This window comes from Hyperolius riggenbachi, chromosome 1 (genome assembly GCF_040937935.1).
Source record: "Hyperolius riggenbachi isolate aHypRig1 chromosome 1, aHypRig1.pri, whole genome shotgun sequence".
Taxonomy (NCBI): Eukaryota; Metazoa; Chordata; class Amphibia; order Anura; family Hyperoliidae; genus Hyperolius; species Hyperolius riggenbachi.
This window is the reverse complement of record NC_090646.1, coordinates 660,328,255-660,354,507: the sequence shown is the minus strand read 5'-3', so window position 1 is coordinate 660,354,507 and position 26,253 is coordinate 660,328,255. Positions and strand designations below refer to the sequence as shown.

Below are 26,253 nucleotides of genomic sequence, written 5' to 3'. Positions count from 1 at the left end.
CATAATGCATAGCACTGTCTGATGGACACACTTACACGCTAAGGACCCATTTCCACTACACGCAGATTGGATGCAGAACGGATGCAGAAAAACTGACTCCAATGAATGCCTATGGGAAAATCTTTATCAGCAAAATCGTGTTTAGTGGAAACAGGCCCATAGGCTTTCATTGGAGTCCGTTTTTCTGCATCCAATCTGCGTGTAGTGGAAATAGGCCCTTACTTACCGTTGCACACATTTTTGTGCTGATCAGCCACCTGCGTTGCCGAGTGATGCAAGTGTGTTCAGGCTCCGAACCGGGCGACTCCCCAGAGGCTGGCAAGCACCTAAGATCACGTTACCCTACAGCTTTATCCGCTTCTAATTCTCTGAGGGCCCATTCACACTAGGGGCGTTTTCTGCATCTTTTCAAGCACATGCGATTTTACGAAATCGCCTTAAAGCGCTTGTGCAATAATTCCCTATGAGATAGAGTTCACATCTAAGCGGTTCACTTGCAATCCGCTAAGCAAAGCGGTGCCTGTATCATTTTTGAGGTGATTTTGCCTCAATGGAAGGTATAGGAAAATCGCAATATGCTCACAAAATCGCTTTGTGCAGCGATTGCGTTTTTAAGAATAAATACATTGTATGTATTCTTTTCCGGGTCAAAGAGTTCACTTCCTGACTTACGTCAGGGAGTGAATTACAAAACCGCTCTGAAAAAGCTCCAGGAGGCGCTAAAAAAATCCCTCACAAAATCAAAAAACGATTGCATTTGTGATTTCGATTTTAGATTGAACAAGGCCTAAAACTTGATGACAACAGTTTGTATAACCAGACTGGGGAATGCGGGGACCTGTTTCTAGTTACTCTATTAGACGCATTTCTAAGATTACTGCCGCATCTTCTAGAATTGGGTTGGGCAATGCCATTTCTTAGCAGGAAACAAGTCACAAAATATAAGCCTGCTACACACATCCAACTCTGATTAGCCAATTTAACCGCTTCCACACAGTTATGAGGACCGATCGATATCGAATACCAAGAGCAGATGGTGTAGGTAAGCTCTCAAACTACATGGACGTGATAACATTGGCCAGTCTTTGCCAATCTAGGTTGGATGTGTGTACGAACCATTAAAGCCAGGCACACACGTTCAATTATGATTGGCCAATCACTGACCAATTTTTCCACCTCCCTGTAGAATGAGGTTTCACCTACACAATCTGTTAATATCATTCAATATCTGTTGACCTTCCTACTACAGGGAGATGGTAAAATCAGTCAGTGATTGGCCATTCATAATTGAAAGTGTGTACCAGGCTTTAAAAGGGTGCATACACATCCAATTTTAATTGCCAATTTTACCATTTCCATGTAGTATGAGAGATTACCTACACAATCTGTTTACTGTGTTTAAAATCTGCTGGCCTCCATACTACATGGGCGGGGTACAAAATCAGGCAGTCATTGGCTAATCAAAATTAGATGCCTGTGCCGGGCTTAACAATGCAGCTATATAAATGAAAACGCACACATTAAAGCAAAATATCACAAACTACAGAAAAGGTCTTACCTGGGGGGCCTTGGAGTTTGGCTTTTTTAACTGCAAAATAAATGAACAAAACATTAGGATCAATGCTTAATTCAAGGATCTCTGATTAAGATTTTACGTATCAACCTTCATTAGCTCTCTCAGTACCCAGCACAAAGATCATCTGACTCCACCCACTTCCTCCTCCTACTGCTGAGAGGCATACACACATACAATTTCACCCCTTCCATGTAGTATAAGGTTATGCTGGGTACACACCATGTGTTTTCCCGTTCGATCCGCGGGTCGATCGGGATCGATTCGACTATTTCCGGCGTGCTCGATTCGGGCTTCGATCGTTCCTGTCGTCGATTTGCATGTTAAGTATGCAAAATCGACGGCAGGAACGATCGAAGCCCGAATCGAGCATGTCGGAAATAGCCGAATCGATCCCGATCGACCCGCGGATTGAGCGGGAAAACGCATGGTGTGTACCCAGCATTAAACATATTTGAAGGCTTTGAATAGATTGTGTAGGAAAGCTCTTATGTTACATGGAACTGTTAAAATTGGCTAAACAAGATTGGATGTATGTACCAGGCTTAACTCTTTGTGATCAGCACAGCCCAGCAGACTTGACATCACCCTTACCAATGGGCAAGTGCCCACATTCAAAAAACTAAGAAACTGCTGAGCTGCAGCACCATATACAAAGTTAATATCTCACGGATGGGGGTGGGCGTGGCAAGATATGCTAAAAGAAAACCCTCTTGCTGGTATACCCCCCCTCCCTCCCCCTCAAAAGCACACCTGAAGAGAAAGGTATTTGGGGGCTGCCATGTTTATTTCCCTTTATAGTGAATCCAAATCAAAAGTTCATCCCTGATGATTTTAAAGATGAAGGTACACTGAATTTGATGCAGCAATTATGAATAATTTTAAAGGACTCCGGAAGTGAGAGGGATCATGGAGGCTGCCATATTTATTTAATTTTAAACAATACCAGTTACATGGCTGTCCAGCTGATCTTATGCTAATAATTTTAGCCATAGACCCTGAACAAGCATGCAGCAGATATGTAACTGCATTAGCTGCATGCTTGTTTCAGGTGAGTGATTCAGAGGCTACTGATGTATGAAAGAGCAGCAGGACTGCCAGGCAACTGGTATTGTTTAAAAGTAAATACATATGGCAGCCTCCAAAGCACTCCCTTCAGGTAGCCTGTAAACAATGATGTAGGAGTAGTTAGGTAGTATTGTTATATTTTCTATTTGCAATGTGTGTGTGGCGGCAACATGGTGGTCACAGCTTTTTTTTTTTTTTTTTTTTTTTGGTTCTTATTTTTTTATGCATAGGTCTGACTTGGACAGATGTCTGTCATTCGTCAAACAGCCTGCGCTAATCTTCCTGTGGGAAGTATTTGCCGGCAACCACAAATTTTAATGACATTTATGGTGGAATCAATTTTTATTGCTATGGCGATATAAACTGCAGCATCCCGAGAATCATAAAGCATTACACGACACTAATAACATCTAAACAAATAGGTATTCACAGGGCGTAACCGCTCACTCCCCAAACCCTGCTATTTACACAAGAAAGATGAGAATAATACAGAGAACCAGACAAAACGGAGGCGGACGCAAGAAAAGAAAGACGACAAAAGGAGAAAAGGAAGAATTGGCGATTAGGAAACTAAATATAGACTCCTGTATCATCGCTGGTATTAATGGCCATTGTCAGACACGGCTCCGAATACAGGACGGGCCCCTTCCCAGAAGGCCTAAATACTGATGTGTGGGATAGAACTGCTGGGGCTAAATATCCAGTGTTGAAAATTCTGGTCACATGACCTAATGCAAATTAGCTGATAGAGGTAACTGCAAGTTCCATGGATGGGGTAACCACTACCTGATGAAGTATTACGGATGGTCAATGACATGCAAATAACTGCGAGTTAAAGGGAACCTGAAGTGAGAGGGATATGGAGGCTGCCATATGTATTTCCTCTTTTAAACAATACCAGTTGCCTGGCTGATCTTTTTTAGCTGCAGTAGTGTCTGACTCACACACCTGAAACAAGCAGTGCCTGGCAAGATTAGCTGCATGCTTATCTGCATGCTTGTTCAGGGCCAATGGCTAAAAGTATAAAGGTGGCCAAACACGAGAGGCGAATTGGCAGCCAATCGACCATCTGATTCGATTATTATAATCATATGAAAATTGGTGCCGCTAAGTGCATGCCCGATTATTTCAGACCGAAATTGGTCACATTAATTGGTTGGACAGACATCAAACAAATGACAGCGCTCATAGGCTGCAACTGAATTGTAGACCAACAGAGGCATGCAGAGCCCCACAGGGCTAAATACATGCCTTGAATGCAAATCAGATGCAAATCATGTACTAGTCCTAATCTATAATTTGAATGCAAATTGATGCACATGGATGCAGCTAGCCATAAGTATACTTACATGAGTTTTGTACAGCAGGAGACATTGGCAGCGCTTCCAAACAGAGGCTGCACCTGAATTGACTACCTGCAATAGATGTGCAGAGCTCCACAATGTGGAATAAAATACACAAGCGTTGCCAATGTCTCCTGCTGCACAAAATTGGTTGGATATGCTGCAAGATGTAGGGCCCACTTTCTTGATCGGATGCATGGCAGTAACCACAAGCGATATCAGGCCGAATGTGACAAAACCCCTGACGCAGTTCCCTAATGTGTGTAACTGGCCCTTAGAGATTACCCATAGACCCTGCAAGGGATGCAGCTGCAGGGAAGCCCAGAAGCCACAGGGGGCCCCTTAGAGAGAGAATTTTTTTCCCCCTGCGCTCCGAGACTAAGGGCACGAAAAAAAAAAAAAAACGTTCTACTCTCTACACAATTATTCTAATGACGGCATCTGCTTAGCCATTGATAACAAATCATACAAAGTTTTGCGGACAAATATTTGTAGACAGTCCCTAGTCAGTATTCAGCAGGGTCTTGTGTTAAATGCCCCCCCCCCCCCAACCTCCCTACCCCCTCCCCAAGTGCTGTGTACTGTAGTGATGCTGAAGAAGTCTGCAGAGCCAGTTCTGCTCCATCAGAGGAGGACAGAGTGTGTGTAATAAGCTGAGGATGGGAGCACACTCATCTGTCGGTTTTCTGTATGTGTTTTCTGCATAACTGGTGTGTCTGTATCTGTGTAAACATGTATGTTTCATCACAGAAGCTCATGTAATTGGAGAAAATGCATGCAGTGCTTCACTGCTGTCTGTTTTTATCTGCACGGGGAAAACACATACAGCTGTGCACTAGCCAATTAAATAACACTGGTTCTCAGTTTACCTGTGCAGAAAGTGGGGGGAGGGGGCCCCTTTTAAAGTTTTGCAGGAGGGCCAGTGATTTCTAGTTATGCCCCTGACCAGAACTCCTAGAAGTGTGTAAGGGACCGCCGCTACAAAGTACCAAAAAGCCTCCTTACTAAAATGCTATGGAAAAAAACAAATTTGCCTGCTTTAGACCCGCTTCACACTTGCAGTAAAAAACTGTCCATTTGCGGAATGGAACGAATCTTAATGGATGCGAATGGATCCAGTGTTAACCTATGGATCCATTTACAATTGTCCATTTAAACAAATCAGTTCCGCATGATCCGCTGAACATACCGCAACTTTCCTGCTGTAGCAATTTTACAGGACCGCTGAGGCCGGCGGAACGGAAACGGAAGCTGAAGCCCTGCATTGGGGGTAATGAGAAAACTGAACATTTCTTCACACTAGTGAAAAAAAACGGACCGTTCCAAGGGGCAAAATCCACTCGGGGGGGGGATGTGGGGAAATGGAGCGAAAGCAGTGGAATTGGAAACTCAGCGGCAACAGGTCCAATAATTTTACTCACCTGGGGCTTCTGCCAGCCCCCTGCAGCTGTCCAGTGCCCTCGCAGTCTCGCTCCGATCTTCCTGTCCCCGCCGGCAGCTACTTCCGGTTTCGGCAACAAGCCTGGCAACGCAAGCGATTCCTCGCGTTCCTGGCCGCAATAGCAGTATAGAGCGCGCTATTGTGGCCACGAACGCGAAGAATCACTCGCCTGTCGGCGAAAGTAGCTGCCGGCGGGGACAGGAGGATCCGAGCAAGACTGCAAGAGAACAGGACAGCTGCAGGGGGCTGGTAGAAGCCCCAGGTGAATACAAATTTTTTTTTTTTTTTTTTTTAGACTTAAGTGACCCACACACCTCCAGAACCACTGGAATACAATGATGCATCGGCTTGTTAATTAATACAGAGAAACAATCCAACACGCATACAGACTGTTTGAGGCCCAGTGCACACCAAAAACCTATCAGATCCGCAAAATGCTAGAGGTTTTTGGAGCAGATTTTCAGAGCAATTCCTAGGCATGTATAGAGAGGTTTTCTAAACATGCCTAGCATTTTATGGAGCGTTTTTGTGTAGCAGATTACAAATATTGTTACAGTAAAAGCTGTTAGGGCCCGTTCAGATCTAAGAATCGCAAAACGCCGGCTTGTGGGAGTGACTTTCCCGTGATAAGGCAGGAAAAAAAAAATCACTGGACACTGCAGCGGTTTTGGAGCGATCGCGATTAGCGGTGCTATGCATGCTAATCACGAATTCCCAGCAAACCGCTGCATGTAACACGTTTGCGGTTAACGCTAACCGCAAACACGGCAGTGAGAACACTGCCATGTGTTACATGTTGTAGCGGTTTTTACAAAACCGCTAGCGGTTTGCCTTGAGCGGGAATCGCACGATTCCCGCTCAAGTGAGAACGGGCCCTCACTGAACAGCTTCTGTAACAAAACCGCCTGGAAAATCACTCTGATCTAGCGTATTTCAGAGCGGTTTGAGCTTTTCCTATACTTTAACATTGAGGCAGAAACGCCTCAGAAATCTAAAAATGCTGCAGCCCCTGAGTTTGCGTTTGTGGAAAAAACGAACCTCTCCGGTCCACTTTAAAGGGGTGGGGCGCTGACAGATCACAGAAAAGAGCACAGCCTGCAGCTCTGAAGGGTCTATGATACAGAAAGCTGCCGATAATAGGGCTTCTGGAGAAGTGCTTTAACCTCCTTGGCGGAAACCCCTAGCACTTTTCTAGCTGCATCAGCACACCGATCGCGGTGGCCAGGCGCTCGATCGCCGCTATCCGTCGCGCCGCACGCCCCCCCAGACCCCGTGCGCTGCCTGGCCAATCAGTGCCAGGCAGCGCTGAGGGGTGGTTCGGGACTCCCAATGACGTCCCGACGTCGGTGACGTTATCCCGCCCTCCAGGAAATCCTGGCGGAATTTTTTATACCGCCAGGAGGGTTAAAAGAGATCCAACAGCAGTGATGCAGCATCTCTTATACAGCCAGAGGCATGTGCTGCTACAAAGACCTAGGAGAACATTGGCGGCTGGAGATTAAATTATTATGGTTATCAACCACTTAATGACAAGCTGACTTATAAAAACGTCCTGCTAGAGCCTCTCTATGGCTCCAGGACATTTTTATAAGTCAAACAGTGCTGCTGCCTCTGTGTGCATGCGCGCTCCCGCACTAGTGCACTTTGAAAAAGTAAAAAAAAAAAAAAATACACCTTTATTTCCAAATAATATAGTCACCATACTTTGTATTAGGGACATAAAAATCTTGTGATAACCAGGACAAATAGGCAGATAAAATGTGTGGGTTTTATGTACAGTAGAAGTGTTCATATTTTAACTATAGCGGATGAAATTGGAGAAAGTATTTTTTCATTTTTTCCTTGATTTTCCCTTTAAAATGCCTGAAAAATTAAGTAATTTCTGAAAACAATTATCAACCCCAAAAAGCCTAATTGGTGGTGAAAAAAACAAGATATAGATCATTTCAATGCGATTAGCAGTGATTAAGCTATTGGCAAATGAAAGGGATGAGCACTGAAAGGTGAAAATCACTCTTGTCCGTGAGGGTAAAACCGCCTTTGGGGTGCAGTGGTTAAAGTGGGGCTCCGCACGAAGGCCAACCCTATGCACCAGTGTATAACAAGGCTGTCCTCCGCTCGCCCCCCACGCCTGGCCCCGGCCGTGCCGTTATATAACAGGAGGCGGCACGAGGTGCAAGGTCCCGACACTGGAGGCTACATGATGTTCGTCACCGCTGATAAAAATATCCGTTCCCCACAATTCACAGCTTTTCAGGATTTCCCCGACGCAGCGAAGACGTGAGAAACATGCGGGGAGCCGAGGACGCCTCCATACACAACACCACCGCGCTGCATACATTATACGCCGGGTCATTATCAGACAAATCGCTAATCACAGCCACACTCCTGCGAAGACCTGTCATCTGCTCTACTGTCAGCTAAGCTAATTATAGCCGCAGCTAAAAAAGTCACCAGCCTTCCATCGCCACTGCTGATCACACCAAAGAGAACCAGTAACCGGCAGGCATCGGCAATAGGCAGGGGGGGGGGGGGGGGGAGGGTCTGCCTTGTAGCGAATTCTCCTAGGAGAAAATGTTGCATCTTCTATTTATGAAAAATTTTCAGCTCTCTGCAATGGAAAAAGTACTAAAAAAAAAGTGAAAAAGTACAAGCAAAATTATTCTGCGCATTTCCTTGCTGGTGGCTGAAGGGCCTATTCTCACTTAACAGCACAAAAGCTGTTTGCGCGGGTGATTATACTGCGATTCGGGCTGTAAAATCACTGTAGACTCTCGCATGTTTTAAGCACTGCATCGCAATCGCTCCAGAATCATGGAAAAAATGCTGCAGGCACCGCATTTTGCAACTGCCGCTATTCATGAATCGCGCGCGAATGGTGACAGTCGCAGCAGTGAGATCACTGATAATAGGTAGTATTGCGCTGGTGCTTTAAAAAGCATTTTTTTTTTTAGATCAGGTGTGAAAAATATCACCTAGGATAAAACGTAGATTGAATAAGGGTCATGGGGGTTGATGCAAAAAATGTTGGCAATACTTGCGTGCACAGACAGCGCACGGCAATATTGCAGCTAGTACACAGTTACTCTATTAGCGCGACCCGCGGTACTCCAGTAGCTACTGTAACGTAGATTATTAAACAAGCATTATCATTGGTAACGGTTGCGCTACTGGAGTACTGCAGGTCGCGCTAATAGCATAACTCGCAGTACTAGATGCCAATAGTGAGGGTAATATTGCTGTGTGCTGTTTGTGTCTGGCAGTATTACTGCTATTTTGTGCACCAACCCCATACAGTGTAATCTGAAGCAGGACAAATTACAACACCCAAGTGGAGGCTGTGTGTCCCTCCCTTAAGGGTTGTAAGGGTATCTTGAAAGTGCGCTGGCTTCTAGCACATATTGGTTTAGTAGATTTGGAATATAAGTGTGGGGTGACAAAAGGGCTGTGGTGTCAGAGTCTGAACAATTGTTGGGTACCTGGAGTGGGAGGTTTCATAAACTGAGGAGTTGGATAATTTCTGTACCAATTCCAAGTAGGGATGGTCAATAAGATGCAAATAATTTCGAGTTGATGCATAATTATGCACATTTTGTACGCAAATGTATACAGTAATACTGGTAAGTCTTAAGGTGGCCACACACCATACAATTTTTTAAATATCTGTTCAATTTAAGAATTGCAATACATTTTTCTGACTTATTGTAACATTTGAAAAATCTGACCAATGTACCACACACATGTATGTTCAATTTTTCCCCAATTATGATAAAAATGATTGGAAACTCAGAGAAAATTGCTAGGGTATGTATATTAATAACTTGACAATCCAACACACACCATACAATGTTTAGAAAGATTGAAGAAAAATAACTGGCATTCCGGATCGATTAAAATGGAAGAAAACGGAAAATGCGATCAGATTTTTCAGTCGAATGAAAAAAAAAAAAAGCTTTCAATTTTTTCGGGAGATCCGATCGGTTTTATCGAATTAACGTAAAATCGGATCATTTTATTGCATCGTGTGTGGCCACCTTTACACTCAGGAGTCGGAGCAATTTGGGGTACCCAGAGTTGGAGGTTTCATAAACTGGGGAGTCGGATTCGGATGATTTTTATACCGACTCCACAGCCCTGGTTGACAAAGTCAACTGATTTAACCTCCTTGCCGGTCTAAAAAATCCGGCAAGGAGGCAGCGCCGCACATTTTTTTAAATTTTTTTTTTTTTTAAATCATGTAGTGAGCCAAGGGCTCGCTACATGATAGCCGCTAAGCGGCGGCATCCCCCCACCCACTCCGATCGCCTTCGGCGATCAGAGTATGCAGGGAATCCCGTTGAGAACGGGATTTCCTGCAGGGCTTCCCCGGTCGCCATGGCGACGGTGCGGGATGACGTCACCGACGTCATGGACGTCGGGACGTCATAGGGAATCCCGATCCGCCCCTCAACGCTGCCTGGCACTGATTGGCCAGGCAGCGCAGGGCTCTGGGGCGGGGGGGAGCGACTCGGCGCGGCGGATCGGCGGCGAGCGGCGGCGATCGGAAGTTACAAGCAGCTAGCAAAGTGCTAGCTGCTTGTAACAAAAAAAAATTATGCAAATCGGCCCAGCGGGGCCTGAGATATCCTCCTGCGCAGGTTACCCCGAGCTGAGCTCGGGATAACCGGCAAGGAGGTTAAAAAAAATACGTAAATCCTAAAGTCATCAACAAAATTCTCAGAAATGCTAAATTGTATTGAGGATCTTATTCTAAAGCTGGCCACTAACGGTCCAATTTCTAGCGAAAAATCATTCGAGCGATCAGAAATTCTGATCGGACGAAAAATCGTTCACTACACCACCAACTTGCCAATCATTGCTTCCTATCTATCACGACCACCAAGAAAATCCAAATTTTCGTTCGACGAAAATTCATTCGGACGACATTTTTTTCACTCGTTCATAATTGATTGCGTCCACCAATGGAGATTATTTACAACCAATCCGATCAGAATTTCTGATCGCTCGAACGAATTTGCGCTAGAAATTGGACCATTAATGGCCAGCTTAAGACTCTTGCATGAACCGCTTCAAAAGTATAAAATTGTCAGGAAATTCACTGCAGGGGCCTTGTCAAAGGATAACTGAAGTGACAGGGATATGGAGGCTGCCATATTTATTTCCTTTTAAAACAATACTGGGTGCCCAGCAGTCCTGCTGATCTCTCTGGCTGCAGTAGTGTCATAATCACATACCTGCAACAAGCATACAGCTAATCCAGTCAGAGCATGTGCATGCTTGTTCAGGGTCTATGGCTACAAGTAATAGAGGCAGAGGTTCAGCAGGCTAGCCAGGTAACTGGTATTGTTTAAAAGGAAATAAATATGTCAGCCTCCATATCCCTTCCACTTTAAGTTCCCTTTAACTGCAAGATCTCAGCTGCTGATGTGTTACCCCAGCCATGACAGCGCAGGAACAGTGGACAGAACTCGGTACACCTGTCACATCTGGGTTCCTGCTGTTCCGGTGTGCCTGGGGCCGTCTCCCAGCAAACACACACTGCAAATATCGCCGTGTTCCCAGAAGAAATCAATAGAAGGCCTGCGGCGCTGCGCAAAGTTGGCCGCTCTTCCCAGTAACGTTTACAAGGAAAAATATACGTTTTTACAGGCAAGACGCCAACTGACGCTAAAACAGGTGAGCAAAGGAGAGGCATGGACTACGCAGAGTTACGCATAATTCATCTACACAAGTAATAGCGCAGCCGTGCGTACTGTGATCAGATATCCGAATCCTCTAGCTTAGGACGCTAATAAATGCTAGAGAATGTCCAAATAATACTGTATATTACCTTGAGAACCACTATTGTGGAAAAAAACATTCAAAATACATACTGTACATATACACCCCTTATTTGAAAGTGACATAACAACGCAGAGTAGCTTATATAAGGAACACTCAACTTTGGATGACGTAGTTGTAAAGGAAGATAATGTCAAAAAGAAACGCTGTCATTAAGTTACATTAGTTATGTTAATTAGAATAGATAGGTAATATAATCTCTTAGGGCCCGTTCAGATCAGAAATGCGGATGGCCATGCGTGCGGAACGCGTGCGGACCGCAACGCGTACGAACGCATGGCCATCCGCGTTTGTGTGCGTTGCGTGGCTGATCCCATCACTGAAAAGTGAATGGGACAGCCACGCGTTTTTGCAAAATCTGCGTGCAGCATGCGTTCCCGGACCGCACAGGTCCGGAACGCATGCAGTGTGAACATCAGACATTGCACTCTATGCAATGTCTGATGTCGTGCGTTTTGGCCACCTGCACGCGTTTCCAAAACGCGGCTGGAAACGTGTGCAGTGTGAACGGGCCCTTACCCATCCTGTTTTAAAAGAACAGGCAAATGTTTGTGATTCATGGGGGCTGCCATCTTTGTCATGGGGACAGCCATCTTTTTGGTTGAAAGGAGGTGACAAGGAGCAGGAGACGCAGTTCCAACTGTCCTGTGTCCTGATCACCCCTCCCAGCTGCACACACTAGGCTTCAAATGTCAAATTCAAAATGTAAAAAAAAAAAAAATGCACCAAAACAGCAGAACAAGAACAACATCAGAAATCCCATCGTGCTTTGCACAGCATTAGGGGAAAAATGCCCGGGCAGTTTTTTTCTCTGCAGCTAAAAGCGAGGCTTGTATAGGAGAAAAAAAGTTCTGATGCTGTGAAACAGTTAAACACCAGGCCTTTCCAGTGCTGCTGAGTCTATTTTTAGCCTGGAGGTTCACTTTAAGTGACTTTGAGCGAGGGATGATGGTCAGTGCAAGAAGAGCTGGTGCTAGCATCTCTGAAACCGGAAAGGTGAGCATCTTTCATGCAACAGCCAGCCTAGTGGGAACGGAAAATCTCCGCTCCGCTAGGCTTACGATTTACATTTGTGGAAAAATGCGGCTGGTCGGGACTTCATGCATCTGCAGTCCAGGTGCGTTGCGTTCGGGCCCTTTCTGTGTAGTATTACAATAACTTGTGTAAACCACATATTAGTAGCTAGAGATGGCGCAAATAGTTTGTCGGCGAGCAGTACTCTGCGTACATCGGTTGTTCAGGTTCGCGTTCGCCAACAAAAAATCCTAGGTTCGCGACATCTATCAGTAGCTACTTACATATGCCACACTTTAGTTTGCTACAAACACTCAATTTCTGTTTATTAATTACATTAAAATAGTACATACCATAATATAATCTTTTCACGATGTACACACGCTTTTTTTGGTTGTTCATATAAAACAACAAAGTTTGGTATGTACTGAATAGTTACATACAATGTATTCTGGTTGAATACAGTACAGTGAAACTACAATTCATGCCCCCCCCCCCTTCCCCCCAGCAAAACTTTGATGGTGACCCCCAATGTTCATACCCTTTACCTCCTCACAGCCTTAGGGCTCATCTCACAAGGGGGGGGGGGGGGGGCACCTGTTCTGAAGTATAGCCCCCTGTATCAGAGGAAGGGGAGGGTAGAAGTTGGAGCCCCCCCGCAGCCCAGGTCCCCCCTGCGGCTGCTTCCCTTTAGTTACACTCCTGGGTGAATACAATTTGATGACACACACACACCATACAATTCTTGGTAACGTTGGTCTCAATTTTCCAACATATCCAATCTCAAAAAATTGATAACAGGAAATTCAATAAGATTTTGCAATTGAAATAAAAAAAACAAAAAAAAAAAAAAACACACACCTTTCAATTTTTTGGTACAACCGACCATTTTTATTGAATTGGGGTTGAATCAAACAAAAAATCTGTAAAGTGCGTGGCCACCTTTCGCTTCTCATTGACCACTTTTAGTGGACTCTAACCTGAGCACTTTAAAGGGCAAAGGAAGTGAGAATGTATGTAGGCTGCCATATTTATTTCCTTTTAAACAATACCAGTTGCCTGGCAGGCCTGCTGACCTATTTGGCTGCAGTAGTGTCTGAATCACACCTGAAACAAGCATGCAGCTAATCTTGTCAGATCTGACAATCATGTCAGAAACACCTGATCTGCTGCATGCTTGTTCAGGGTCTATGGCTAAAGGATCTAGAGGCAGAGGACTAGCAGGACAGCCAGGCAACTGGTATTGTTTAAAAGGAAATAAATATGGCAGCCTCCATATCCCTCTCACTTCAGTTGTCCTTTAACCGGCAGTGCCACTTCGCGAACGTTACTAACCAAGAGTCTCTTGCTTCCAATAAAAGCTTGGACTAGGTCTGAAATACTCCCGATAATCTCTCCGCACATTCTTGGGTCAGCCAGGCGAGGTCATATTCGCTGTTTTATTATTCCTTTTCTTTAAACAGTTTGTGACAAAATCCCATTATCTCCTGAGCTGTGGAGCGTTGTGACGAGCGCTGTCACAGCCGGCTCTGCAGAGCGGAGACATGAGTGACAGGATTACACAAGCAATATGCCCCCAATACCACACCGTCACCTGCCTAACAGGCACATGCGTCCGTCTAGATTTCAATCAGGCGTGAGGCGCGCGGCAGGAAGAGGCGGCAGAGCCAAGAAATACCTCCAGGTAATGAGGAGGAAGCGCGGGCCGGAGACAATGTCGCATTGTGTGCAGTCACCCCTCATGCCTTATTCTATAAGACTTGGCAGAGAGGGAACGTCACACGGGTAAACATCGCCTCAGACGGGACTACAAATTCTCTGAATGGATTTATGGCGAGGAAAGCGGAAGCCAACGCGGATCACCGGAAGGCAACGACGCAAGCAGAAGTTTACGCTCTCACAAGGCAGCAATGCAGTCACAGGTTCTGATCCCAGATAGGAAAGTCGAAGGAGGGGTCTGCAAACAGGCTCGGTTAAGGAACGATGCAAAACTTTATTGTTCCAACACACATTCTAACATCTGACTATCACAGTAGACGATAGTTTCGGGGCCACCAAGGTTCCCTTTGTCAAGGCCTAGGCAGACTAACATGTACATGTTCCCAATACTGTTGCCATGGGGATCCTGACCTAGCAACCACTCCAACAAAGGTGTGAGATTCTTTTGTTTGGATGTGTACAACCGACCCGAGATAGGACACATATGCATGAAGTTAGTGTGCACTCCCTCAGGGGCGTGGCTAGAAATCATGAGACCCTGTAGTAAATTTGAGGTTGCAACCTCCCCTCCCCCCCAACTCCCATTACTAGGCAGCCAGATAAGCCCCCAGTATATAGATAGCCAAAGGCCTGCAGTATTAGGTAGGCCCACCAGTATATGGATAGCTAGGTACAAATCAGGCAAAACTGAAGCAGTAGATTTGGGTACACCAGGCAGCGCTGTAGGCCATAATGGTAATTAGAGCTATAGCGGGGCTAAGACAGCAATTTAGGCGCCATCAAGAGACGGATCTTACCTGAGTCCATGGCGGCCTGGAGGGGGAATAGTAATTAACGCCCCCGGGACTTTTGCAGGAGCAGGGTGAGACTTTTTCGGCTTCACTTTGCTTCCAAATTTCCAGACGCTGTAATTCCATGTACACAGCTAGATGTGCCTGCCAGTATAGGAAGCCTGAGGTGCCCCCCAGTATTAGTTACCCCCCAGTAGTTGGCACCCCAGTATAGGTAGCCTGAGGTGCCCCCCAGTATTAGTTACCCCCCAGTAGTCGGCACCCCAGTATAGGTGGACTGTGGTGCCCCCCAGTAGTCGGTACCCCAGTATAGGTAGCCTGAGGTGCCCCCCAGTATTAGTTACCCCCCAGTAGTCGGTACCCCAGTATAGGTGGCCTGTGGTGCCCCCCAGTATTAGTTACCCCCAGTAGTTGGCACCCCAGTATAGGTAGCCTGAGGTGCCCCCCAGTATTAGTTACCCCCAGTAGTTGGCACCCCAGTATAGGTAGCCTGAGGTGCCCCCCAGTATTAGTTACCCCCCAGTAGTTGGTACCCCAGTATAGGTAGCCTGAGGTGCCCCCCAGTATTAGTTACCCCCCAGTAGTCGGTACCCCAGTATAGGTGGCCTGTGGTGCCCCCCAGTATTAGTTACCCCCAGTAGTGGTAGCCTGAGGTGCCCCCCAGTATTAGTTACCCCCCCGTAGTCGGCACCCCAGTACAGGTAGCCTGAGGTGCCCCTCAGTATTAGTTACCTCCCAGTAGTCGGTACCCCAGTATAGGTGGCCTGTGGTGCCCCCCAGTATTAGTTACCCCCCAGTAGTTGGCACCCCAGTATAGGTAGCCTGAGGTGCCCCCCAGTATTAGTTACCCCCCAGTAGTTGGCATCCCAGTATAGGTAGCCTGAGGTGCCCCCAGTATTAGTTACCCCCCAGTAGTCGGTACCCCAGTATAGGTGGCCTGTGGTGCCCCCCAGTATTAGTTACCCCCAGTAGTTGGCACCCCAGTATAGGTAGCCTGAGGTGCCCCCCAGTATTAGTTACCCCCCAGTAGTTGGCACCCCAGTATAGGTAGCCTGAGGTGCCCCCCAGTATTAGTTACCCCCAGTAGTTGGCACCCCAGTATAGGTAGCCTGAGGTTCCCCCCAGTAGTTGGTACCCCAGTATAGGTGGCCTGAGGTGCCCCCCAGTATTAGTTACCCCCCAGTAGTCGGTACCCCAGTATAGGTGGCCTGTGGTGCCCCCCAGTATTAGTTACCCCCAGTAGTTGGCACCCCAGTATAGGTGGCCTGAGGTGCCCCCCAGTAGTAGTTACCTCCCAGTAGTTGGCATCCCAGTATAGGTAGCCTGAGGTGCCCCCCAGTATTAGTTACCTCCCAGTAGTTGGCATCCCAGTATAGGTAGCCTGAGGTGCCCCCCAGTATTAGTTACCCCCCAGTAGTCGGTACCCCAGTATAGGTAGCCTGAGGTGCCCCCCAGTATTATTTACCCCCCAGTAGTTGGTACCCCAGTATAGGTGGCCTGTGGTGCCCCCCAGTATTAGTTACCCCCCAGTAGTTGGCACCCCAGTATAGGTAGCCTGAGGTGCCCCCCAGTATTAGTTACCCCCAGTAGTTGGCACCCCAGTATAGGTGGCCTGAGGTGCCCCCCAGTATTAGTTACCCCCCAGTAGTTGGCACCCCAGTATAGGTGGCCTGAGGTGCCCCCCAGTATTAGTTACCCCCCAGTAGTTGGCACCCCAGTATAGGTAGCCTGAGGTGCCCCCTAGTATTAGTTACCCCCAGTAGTTGGCACCCCAGTATAGGTAGCCTGAGGTGCCCCCCAGTATTAGTTACCCCCAGTAGTTGGCACCCCAGTATAGGTGGCCTGAGGTGCCCCCCAGTATTAGTTACCTCCCAGTAGTTGGCACCCCAGTATAGGTGGCCTGTGGTGCCCCCCAGTATTAGTTACCCCCCCAGTAGTTGGCACCCCAGTATAGGTAGCCTGAGGTGCCCCCCAGTATTAGTTACCCCCAGTAGTTGGCACCCCAGTATAGGTGGCCTGAGGTGCCCCCCAGTATTAGTTACCTCCCAGTAGTTGGCATCCCAGTATAGGTAGCCTGAGGTGCCCCCCAGTATTAGTTACCCCCCAGTAGTCGGTACCCCAGTATAGGTGGCCTGTAGTGCCCCCCGTATTAGTTACCCCCCAGTAGTTGTCACCCCAGTATAGGTAGCCTGAGGTGCCCCCCGTATTAGTTACCCCCCAGTAGTTGGCACCCCCAGTATAGGTAGCCTGAGGTGCCCCCAGTATTAGTTACCTCCCAGTAGTTGGCACCCCAGTATAGGTGGCCTGTGGTGCCCCCCAGTATTAGTTACCCCCCAGTAGTCGGTACCCCAGTATAGGTAGCCTGAGGTGCCCCCCAGTATTAGTTACCCCCAGTAGTTGGCACCCCAGTATAGGTGGCATAAGGTGCCCCCCAGTATTAGTTACCCCCAGTAGTTGGCTCCCCCAGTATAGGTGGCCTGAGGTGCCCCCCAGTATTAGTTACCTCCCAGTAGTTGGCACCCCAGTATAGGTGGCCTGTGGTGCCCCCCAGTATTAGTTACCCCCCCCTGTAGTCGGTACCCCAGTATAGGTGGCCTGTGGTGCCCCCCGTATTAGTTACCCCCCAGTAGTTGGCACCCCAGTATAGGTAGCCTGAGGTGCCCCCCAGTATTAGTTACCCCCCAGTAGTTGGCACCCCAGTATAGGTGGCCTGTGGTGCCCCCCAGTATTAGTTACCCCCAGTAGTTGGCACCCCAGTATAGGTAGACTGAGGTGCCCCCCAGTATTAGTTACCCCCCAGTAGTTGGCACCCCAGTATAGGTGGCCTGTGGTGCCCCCCAGTATTAGTTACCCCCAGTAGTTGGCACCCCAGTATAGGTGGCCTGTGGTGCCCCCCAGTATTAGTTACCCCCAGTAGTTGGCACCCCAGTATAGGTAGCCCACAGTAGAGACAGCCAGAGGTCGGCGAGCAGAACGGAGAAGAGAAATTACTCCCCTCTCCAGGCTCCACAGACGATCTATCTCTATACACAGCTCCAGCGCCATCTCTCCTCACGCTTCCAGCCCAAATGAGCTGTGGGTCACATGATGAGTTACAGCCCTGGAGTCATGGCGACAGGGATGCCAAGAAAGGGGGAAATTACTTCTTCCATTAAAGAAAATAGTTTTGCTATACAATACATAATAAATGTTGCTGCTATATGAAATGTATGTGGACATTTGGACAGCACGGTGGAATAGTGGATAGCACTCGTCTAGCAGCGCTGGCTCCACAGTTCGAATACCAGCCAGGGCACTATCTGCATGGAGTTTGTATGTTTTCCCCACATCTGCTTGGCTTTTCTCCAGGCACTCCGGTTTCCTCCCACATCCCCAAAAAACACAGATAAATTAACTGCCCCCCCCCCCCTAAAATTGGCCTTAGGCTATGATGGACATGATTAGAGTAGAATTCGATTGTAAGCTCCTCTGGTGAAAGTCAGTGACATGACTATGTACTCTGTAAAGTGCTGCAGAAGATGTCAACATTATAGAAATACATAATAATAAAATACATAATAATAATAATAAATACGGTATTTTTCGGAATATAAGACGCACTTTTTCTCCCCCAAATTTTGGGGAGAAAAGTGGGTGCGTCTTATATTCTAAAGATACCAAAAAATCAATGCAGAGTGTGCAGGGAAGCTGAACCGCCGCTATACATTACCTGATCCTGCAGCCGCGATCCTCCCCCCGGCTGTCGGCGATCCTCTTCAGCATCCTCCTTTCATCCTGGGTCCCGCAGCACGATCCTCTTCAGTGGTAGCGGTAGGCAGGGACACCGGCCGCCTACCGCTGTGCAGAGCCGCCGGGGTCCGCTGGGCCATCTCCATAAACACTGCCGGGGTCCGCTGGGTCATCTGCATAATAGTCGCTGGAGTTCGCTGGGTCGCCGCCTCCATAGACGCAGTTCTCTGCACTAGCCGCGCACGTGCGCCAGGGGTCATGCATGATGTCATGACCCCTGGCGCATGCTGACAGCCGGGGGGAGGATCGCGGCTGCAGGATCAGGTAATGTATGAAAGTGTATTGTAGTGTATTGTATTGTAGTGTATGGTAGTTAATTGTAGTTTAGTGCAGTGCAGTGCAGTGTAGTTTAGTTTAAGTGTAGTGTATAGCTGTATAGTGTATTGTAGTGTAACTGGTGGGGAAACAGGGTATAGTGTAGTGTAACTGGGCAGTGTAGTGTAGATAGAGTAGCTTAGAACATTTTTGGGGGGGATAAATGTCGTCCATAAGACGCCCCTGCAGTATAGACGCACATAGGTTTAGTTTTTTGTTTTTTTCCCTGATTTTTGCCCTCTAAACCTAGGTGCGTCTTATATGCCGGAGCGTCTTATATTCCGAAAAATACGGTAGTAATAATAATATGGTAGGACATTAGAACTATGGTAGGATTAGATTGTGAGCTCCTCTGAGGACAGGCAGTGACATGCCTATGTACTCTGTAATGTGTTGCAGAAGATGTCAACCTTATATACTGTAATGGTTAAGGGCTCTGCCTCTGACACAGGAGACCTGGGCTCTGCCTGTTCAGTAAGCCAGCACCTATTCAGCAGGAAACCTTAGGCAAGTCTCCCTAACACTGCTACTGCCTATAGAGCGCACCCTAGTGGCTGCAGCTCTGGCGCTTTCAGTCCGCCAGGAGAAAAGCGCTATATAAGTGTTTGTCTTTATCTTTATTATAGAAATACATAAATAATAATAAGGTAGGATATTAGAACTATGGTAGAAATAGATTGTGAGCTCCTCTGAGGACAGTCAGTCACATGACTATGTACTCTGTACAGTGCTGCAGAAGATGTCAGTGCTATATAAATACAGAATAATAATAATAATAGTAATAGTAATATGGTAGGACATTAGACTATGACTATGGTGGGATTAGATTGTGAGCTCCTCTGAGGACAGTCAGTGACATGACTATGTACTCTGTACAGTGCTGCAGGAGATGTCAGTGCTATATAAATACATAATAATAATATGGTAGGACATTAGACTATGACTATGGTAGGATTAGATTGTGAGCTCCTCTGAGGACAGTCAGTGACATGACTATGTACTCTAAAGTGCTGTAGCAAACGTCAGTGCTATATAAATATAAAAAATAATGTGTATATGGCCGTGTGCTGTAAAAGAAAACCGTTATCTAGTAAGAGAACGTTGGCTTCTGTGCTATGTTTCCCCCGCTGGTACTCCAGCGCGCCAGATGTTAGGAGAGCTCTTTAAACTGAGCCGGGATCTCTCTGATTGCTTCTAATGCGCTCACGCAAAACAAAACCCCACCGCCAGGCTTCCTCCGCGCGCTCAGATGTCCATTAGACGACGGGCGCGCGAGCCAATCTCGTCTTGTGTTCCTTGTATTTACAGCGTCGTCAAGGCAACCGGCCAGGAGATGCGAGCACCTGCTCCAAGGTTTTCTGTTGTACACAGAGAGCGGAGCTGCAAACTTCAGCCGCAGCGCGCCATGCCAACGCAAACTCCCCCACTAAAGTACTAGGAAGCCTTTTAATTAATTAGAGAAAACATTTAACTAGAAGCCTTTCCTTTCCTCCGGGCTGGAACTGACGTCCTTGTTTACTTCTCAGGGATGCCGAGAGCCAACAGACGCAGAAGGGAAAAAACACACAGAAGCCTTCCAAAACCGCAATTCATAGGGGAAGCAGCTTGCAAAGAGAACCGGTTGAGTCACAGAAGTGTAGAGAAGATAGGAAGGAGCACTCCATGTGTTTAAAGCAGTAAGATCAGCCATACTATGCCAGGGAAAAAACACATATATAAGTAGATAAATACTTGATCTACTTACATAACATATGTATTTATACTGTCGATGTTTTGATTTCAGTGAATGTTATATAGTAAATTACGAGAATTCTGTTCCTGGTGGGGGCCATGTCTTTTGCCCACAGTTAAGGCTAATTCGTGATGTCATCTCTGCCCTTTACTTTTTTTCTTGTCTCCTCCTATCGCTGAGTCGCCTCAGCCTTGCTTGTAAACACAAGTGAGTAGGGGATTAGGTTTCAGATAAGCAGCTGGCAGGGAAATAAAGGAAAGAGGAGGAATACATTATAGATAAAAAGAACCCCCAGCATGCAATTCTTTGGCACGACTACTAAAGGGCCAGTGCTCCTTAAGTATGTAATAACTCCAAATCATAACAGCAGAAAAAGTTTTGAAAGTTTTGAATGCAGGATTAGCATCTTTATCACTTAATACACTCAGACCAGTTGCTGTTGAAATTTGAATTTTATGGTGACGATACCGCTTTAAAACGAACCCAAGGTGAGAGTGTTATGGAGGCTGCCACATTTTTTTTCTTAAGAAAATCTGTAAGAAAAAATACCCCTGTGAGGCATACTTACCCTGGGAGAGGGAAGCCTCTGGATCCTAATGAGGTTTCCCCCGTCCACCGAAACCTTGGCAATCCAGCGCTGGTGGCCCCCTATGTTGGCTAGGTAAATATTTACTTAACGCAATAAATCGCGGGCGCAGTAGCAGCTCTGCACACGGGCTCTCCTGGAAATACAGCAGGGAGGAGCTACTGCGCCTGCACTGGAGCTGGGGAAGGTAAGTATTGCAGGCGCTACAGCCAACATCCTCTGTGGACTGTGGTTTCAGGGGAGCCAGAGCTGGATCCCTGAGGTTTAGCAGGACGGACGGGGGGGCTAAACCTTTACAGGTGGCTAAAGGTATCCTTTAAAGAGAAACCGTAAGCAAGGATTGAACTTCATCCCAATCAGTAGCCAATACCCCCTTTTACATGAGAAATCTATTCCTTTTCACAAACGGATCATCAGAGGGCTCTGTATGGCTGATATTGTGGTGAAACCCCTCCCACAGTGTGATGTCAGGACCATGGTTCTGACATCACACTGTGGGAGCCTTGTTGCATTGTGGGAAATAACAGTTGTTTACAGTTGTTTCCAACTGCCAAAAAAGCAAGCAGCTTCTCCTTCCACTGACATCACCTACCAGCAGCAAAAATGTCACCATGTGGGAAATGTCAGAATATAAAGTAGAGAAAGAAAAGATTTTACAATAGGCAAACACTGACTAAATCATTTATAAGTAATTGCTGTAAAAATGAAGCACTTTTTATTACATGATCTTCACTGGAGTTCCTCTTTAAGGAAACAATCGTTCATGATCTATTGGGCTCATCAACTTCTGTTTTCATAAAACACGATTGGAATAATCTGATCAAAAATACGACCCTTCCTTAAGAATTGTACGATTAGTGGGCACCTTACAGTATGGAGAAGATTAATGCCTGGAGGTGGCTGATCTTTCACCGGCGGGGAGAGGACGGGCACCACACTGCGATGCCGCAGAGGAAATCTGCACTTTAACGAGAGAAGGAATGGAAAACCTACACCGCCAACTAACAAGCGTCACATTTTTAGAGACTGACCTATATATTTTTTCCCCTTCTGAAGATTTTCTAAGTTAGAATATCAGCACACGGCTTATGCTATTGTATTCCTGGAGATCAGACTCGGTACAATCACATACTTAGAGGCTGAAAGAGAAAATCAAGCGTGTTTGACTGACTTTAAAATCTCCCTGTACCGAGAGATTATGAAAGCCGCCATTACTGACCTCATTCAAAAAAAAAAAAAATAATGTCAATTGCCCCACCGCCATGGTTACTCCTCTGTCGTTAATATTTGTGGAGTTGCTGATCCTGAACCAGTGTGCCGGCCTGGTCATGTGACTCCACCGACTGCCTGTACGCCGGTCCCGGTCTAATATTCGTCTAACAAGATGAATAATGCTCGCTCCCGCGCACGTCATCGGGAGCTTACAGCGCAGGCACAGTGTGAAGTTTTCTTGTACTGCGCGTGCGCAGTAAGCTCCCGATGCACATGCCAGAGCGAGGTCACATGCGGCCACGCAGCCGCAGTCTTATTAGAATTGTAATTAGACCGGGAACAGAGCATCAGAGGAGGACGGTGCAGGACATGACAGCTGCAGGGGGCAGTAGAAGCCCCAGGTAAGTGTCCATTTTTATTTTCAAACACCCCTCCCACAAAACCCCTTTAAAGAGGAACTGTAACCAAGTATTGAACTTCATGCCAATCAGTACCCACTACCTCCTTTCCTACCAGAAATCTTTACCTTTTCTCCAATAGATCATCAGTGTGATGTCATGACCATGGTCCAGACCGTTTGCGGTCTGTGAATCTCATTGCATTGTGGGAAAAAAAGGCTTTTTCCAACTGCCAAGCAAGCAGCATCTCCCTCTGTGCATAGAACTCTCAGTAAAGAGCATTCCGTACAAGGTCACCTGGCACAATTAAAGATGTAACCACCAGTGATAACATTTTAGAATGTAAATTAGGGAGAGGAAACATTTTACAAGAAGCAAAACACTGACTAAATCTATAGGTGAATGTTGTAAAAAAAATAAACAATTGTATTCATTACATTATTTTCACTACAGTTTCTCTTTATCTAGATCAGGCATGGGTAAACTTTGCCCTCCAGCTGTTAAAGGATACCCGAAGTGACATGTGACATGATGAGATAGACATGTGTATGTACAGTGCCTAGCACACAAATAACTATGCTGTGTTCCTTTTTTTTCTTTCTCTGCCTGAAAGAGTTAAATATCAGGTATGTAAGTGGCTGACTCAGTCCTGACAGGAAGTGACTACAGTGTGAGTCAGGACTGAGTCAGCCACTTACATACCTGATATTTAGCTCTTTCAGGCAGTGAAAGAAAAAAGGAACACGGCATAGTTATTTGTGTGCTAGACACTGTACATACACATGTCTATCTCATGTCACCTCGGGTATCCTTTAAGGAACTACAAGTCTCACAATGCATTTGCCTTTATGAGTCATGACTGTGGCTGTAAGACTCCTGCAATGCATTTTGGGATTTGTAGTTCCTTAACAGGTGTAGGGCGAAGTTTGCCCATGCCTGATCTAGATGCTTTGCTGTCTAGAATAGGTGGCCGGGTGTTTACTTCATCCCCACATTTGAAAGACAAATAGGTGTCCAGCTGAAACATAACTTGAGCAGGCCATACACTCGTTGATTTTTTTCTATCGGTACCTGATCAATTCAATCATGTGATCACATTGGCTAGATAATGATTACACTCATTAATCCCGACCTATTGATTTTTGGGATAAATCGATCAATTCCATTGATCATGGGGGAAAGGAACATTTCGCTCATCCATTGCTAGCGATGTTCGATGTCGGTCCGATCAATGCAGCAAAGCTATTTTCACCTGTCCACGGCGCAGTTCCGGTGTCTTATCTCCTGCTGGGTGCTTCCTCACGTCACTTCCGTGTACCCAGCGCCTGTGTGACATAACTAAAACACTAGAGGGCTCTAGAGGTCACATAAGTTATGTGCCACGCTGCCCCTAGTGTCTGTCCTCGCGTCACGCAGGTGCCTGGGACTCAGAGAGAAGCAACAGCAGCCAGCGGGAAGAGCAGGGACCGGGACCATGCAGCAGACAGGTGATCTACTACCCACGGTCCCTATGATGTTGGGGCGGGATCTATTTCGTGGCCATAGCGACTACTGTATGGCCAGCCTGATGAGACGTACACACTTGGGACTATGGTCGTTACTAACAGCAGCTTAATGATCGTTCTGCCGACAATCGGGGAAAGAAATCTACCAAACGATCAAGTACAACGATAAACGAACGATATCGGCAAGATGGAAAATTCCAACAGGATGGATCATATTTAACTACAATCGTTACAAAACTATTGTGTGTACAGTTATCTGCCGAGAATGATCGTTACAAGGGCCAATGTGCCTGCGTTGGATTCTGCCCAGCTTCCGTACTTCCTGTGTAGCGCGGCCCGTAACAATTGTTACATTACAAATTTTACATAAACTGTTTTCAAGTTAACAATCATATATTTGTATCTATTGTAACCCCATGTTTGTGTTTTTTTTTTTTAATTTTATATAAATATGTACCCAGCATTTCCCTCTGATCGTTCTTTTCTGCGAGAACGGTCGTTAATATGTTTATGATGATTGCAGTCAACCATTGTTGCATTCCAATCGTTCCAATATTGTTCATCTGGTAATTATCGTTCCTTGCAAACAATCGTTATAAGTGTTTGTACATAGGATTAGTGGCTGCTCCCAGCTCCTTCCTGCCTGTCTTATAAAGCAAAAATAGCTGTATCGTGATTTGGAAGGACAACTGAACTAAGGGGGATACAGAGGCGCCCAAATTTATTTCCTTTTAAGCAATACCAGTTGCCTCGCAGCCCTGCTGATCCTGTGTCTCTAATACTGCCTCTAATACTTTTAGCCATAGCCCCTGAACAAGCATGCAGCAGATCGGGTGTTTCTGACGTTATTGTCAGATCTGACAGGTTTAGCTGCATGCTTGTTTCTGGTGTGATTCAGACACTACTGCAGCCAAATAGATCAGCAGGCCTCCCAGGCAACTGGTATTGTTTAAAGCGGACCTGAACTCAGAACTTCATCTCAGCTATAAAAGAGAAGTAACTGCATAATAACCTTTAAAGAAAAAAAAAACCTCTCTTTATTCCAGCTGATACAAATCCTGCAATAAATCTCCAGTGTTTGTACTTCCTGCTTTCATGGAAGCAGACATAGGGTTGACCTCCGGTGTTTACAAATTAGCTGCTCTGCAAAGGCAGGCTGCTGCCACAGCTGAAAGATCTAATTACAGTTGTGATTAGTCACATATGAGGGGGAATCGGACAAGATAAACTCTAAATACATACATGGTGTATTGCTCTCGGTTTTCCTTCTGTCCGGTGCAAGAGTGCATTTTAAAGTGAAAGTGTGACCCTTGTGGCATGCTGGGGCCTGTAGTCCTCCGGCAGCTGGGATTTGCACTGTGCAATCCTGGATTTAGCGGCTGGGACAATCTCGGTTAATCATTCCTTCGCTCAGACACGGGGAGAAGATGTAAGAGAAATGGTTGCATTAGCGAGCGTGTATGCGGCGTCCCAGTTTCCCGGGCGAGTATTAATTCATTATCGCTCGGCTGACAGCAGCGGCACATCAAGGCTCCGGATTAAGAGCACAAGCAGGAAATCTGCCCTAATGGCCGGGATGACAGCTGAAATATTCAGATAATCTGCTTCTATTTCCGGCCTCCATTTACATTTCACCGGGAAAAGTCTCCTCTCTACCGGACGGGCCCAGAAAACCAGCCTGGCCAAGGTCTCCCTAGCAGTACCGGGCCGGTACCGGCAGTGTCACTCGCTGTGCAGTCCATGGGGGAGCCGACACTAACAGCTATCTACTCACTACTAAAAGGGAATCTGAAGTGAGGTATATGGAGGCTGACATATTTATTTCCTTTTAAACAATACCAGTTACCTGGCAGTCCTGCTGATCCTCTGCCTTTAATACTTTTAGCCATAGACCCTGAACAAGCATGCAGCAGATCAGGTGTTTCT

The 26,253-nt window shown here is 46.5% G+C and overlaps 1 protein-coding gene across 14 annotated transcripts in view; it reads right to left on the bottom strand.

Moving 5' to 3' along the window:
- UNC13B (unc-13 homolog B) overlaps nt 1–26,253 on the bottom strand; it is a 540,439-nt gene that overhangs the window by 449,648 nt on the left and 64,538 nt on the right. For all 14 annotated transcript variants that reach the window (XM_068252311.1, XM_068252316.1, XM_068252301.1 and 11 more), the window contains one exon: nt 1,559–1,588. In XM_068252311.1, coding sequence (XP_068108412.1) covers nt 1,559–1,588 — 30 coding nt within the window. The remainder of the gene's footprint in view (nt 1–1,558; nt 1,589–26,253) is intronic.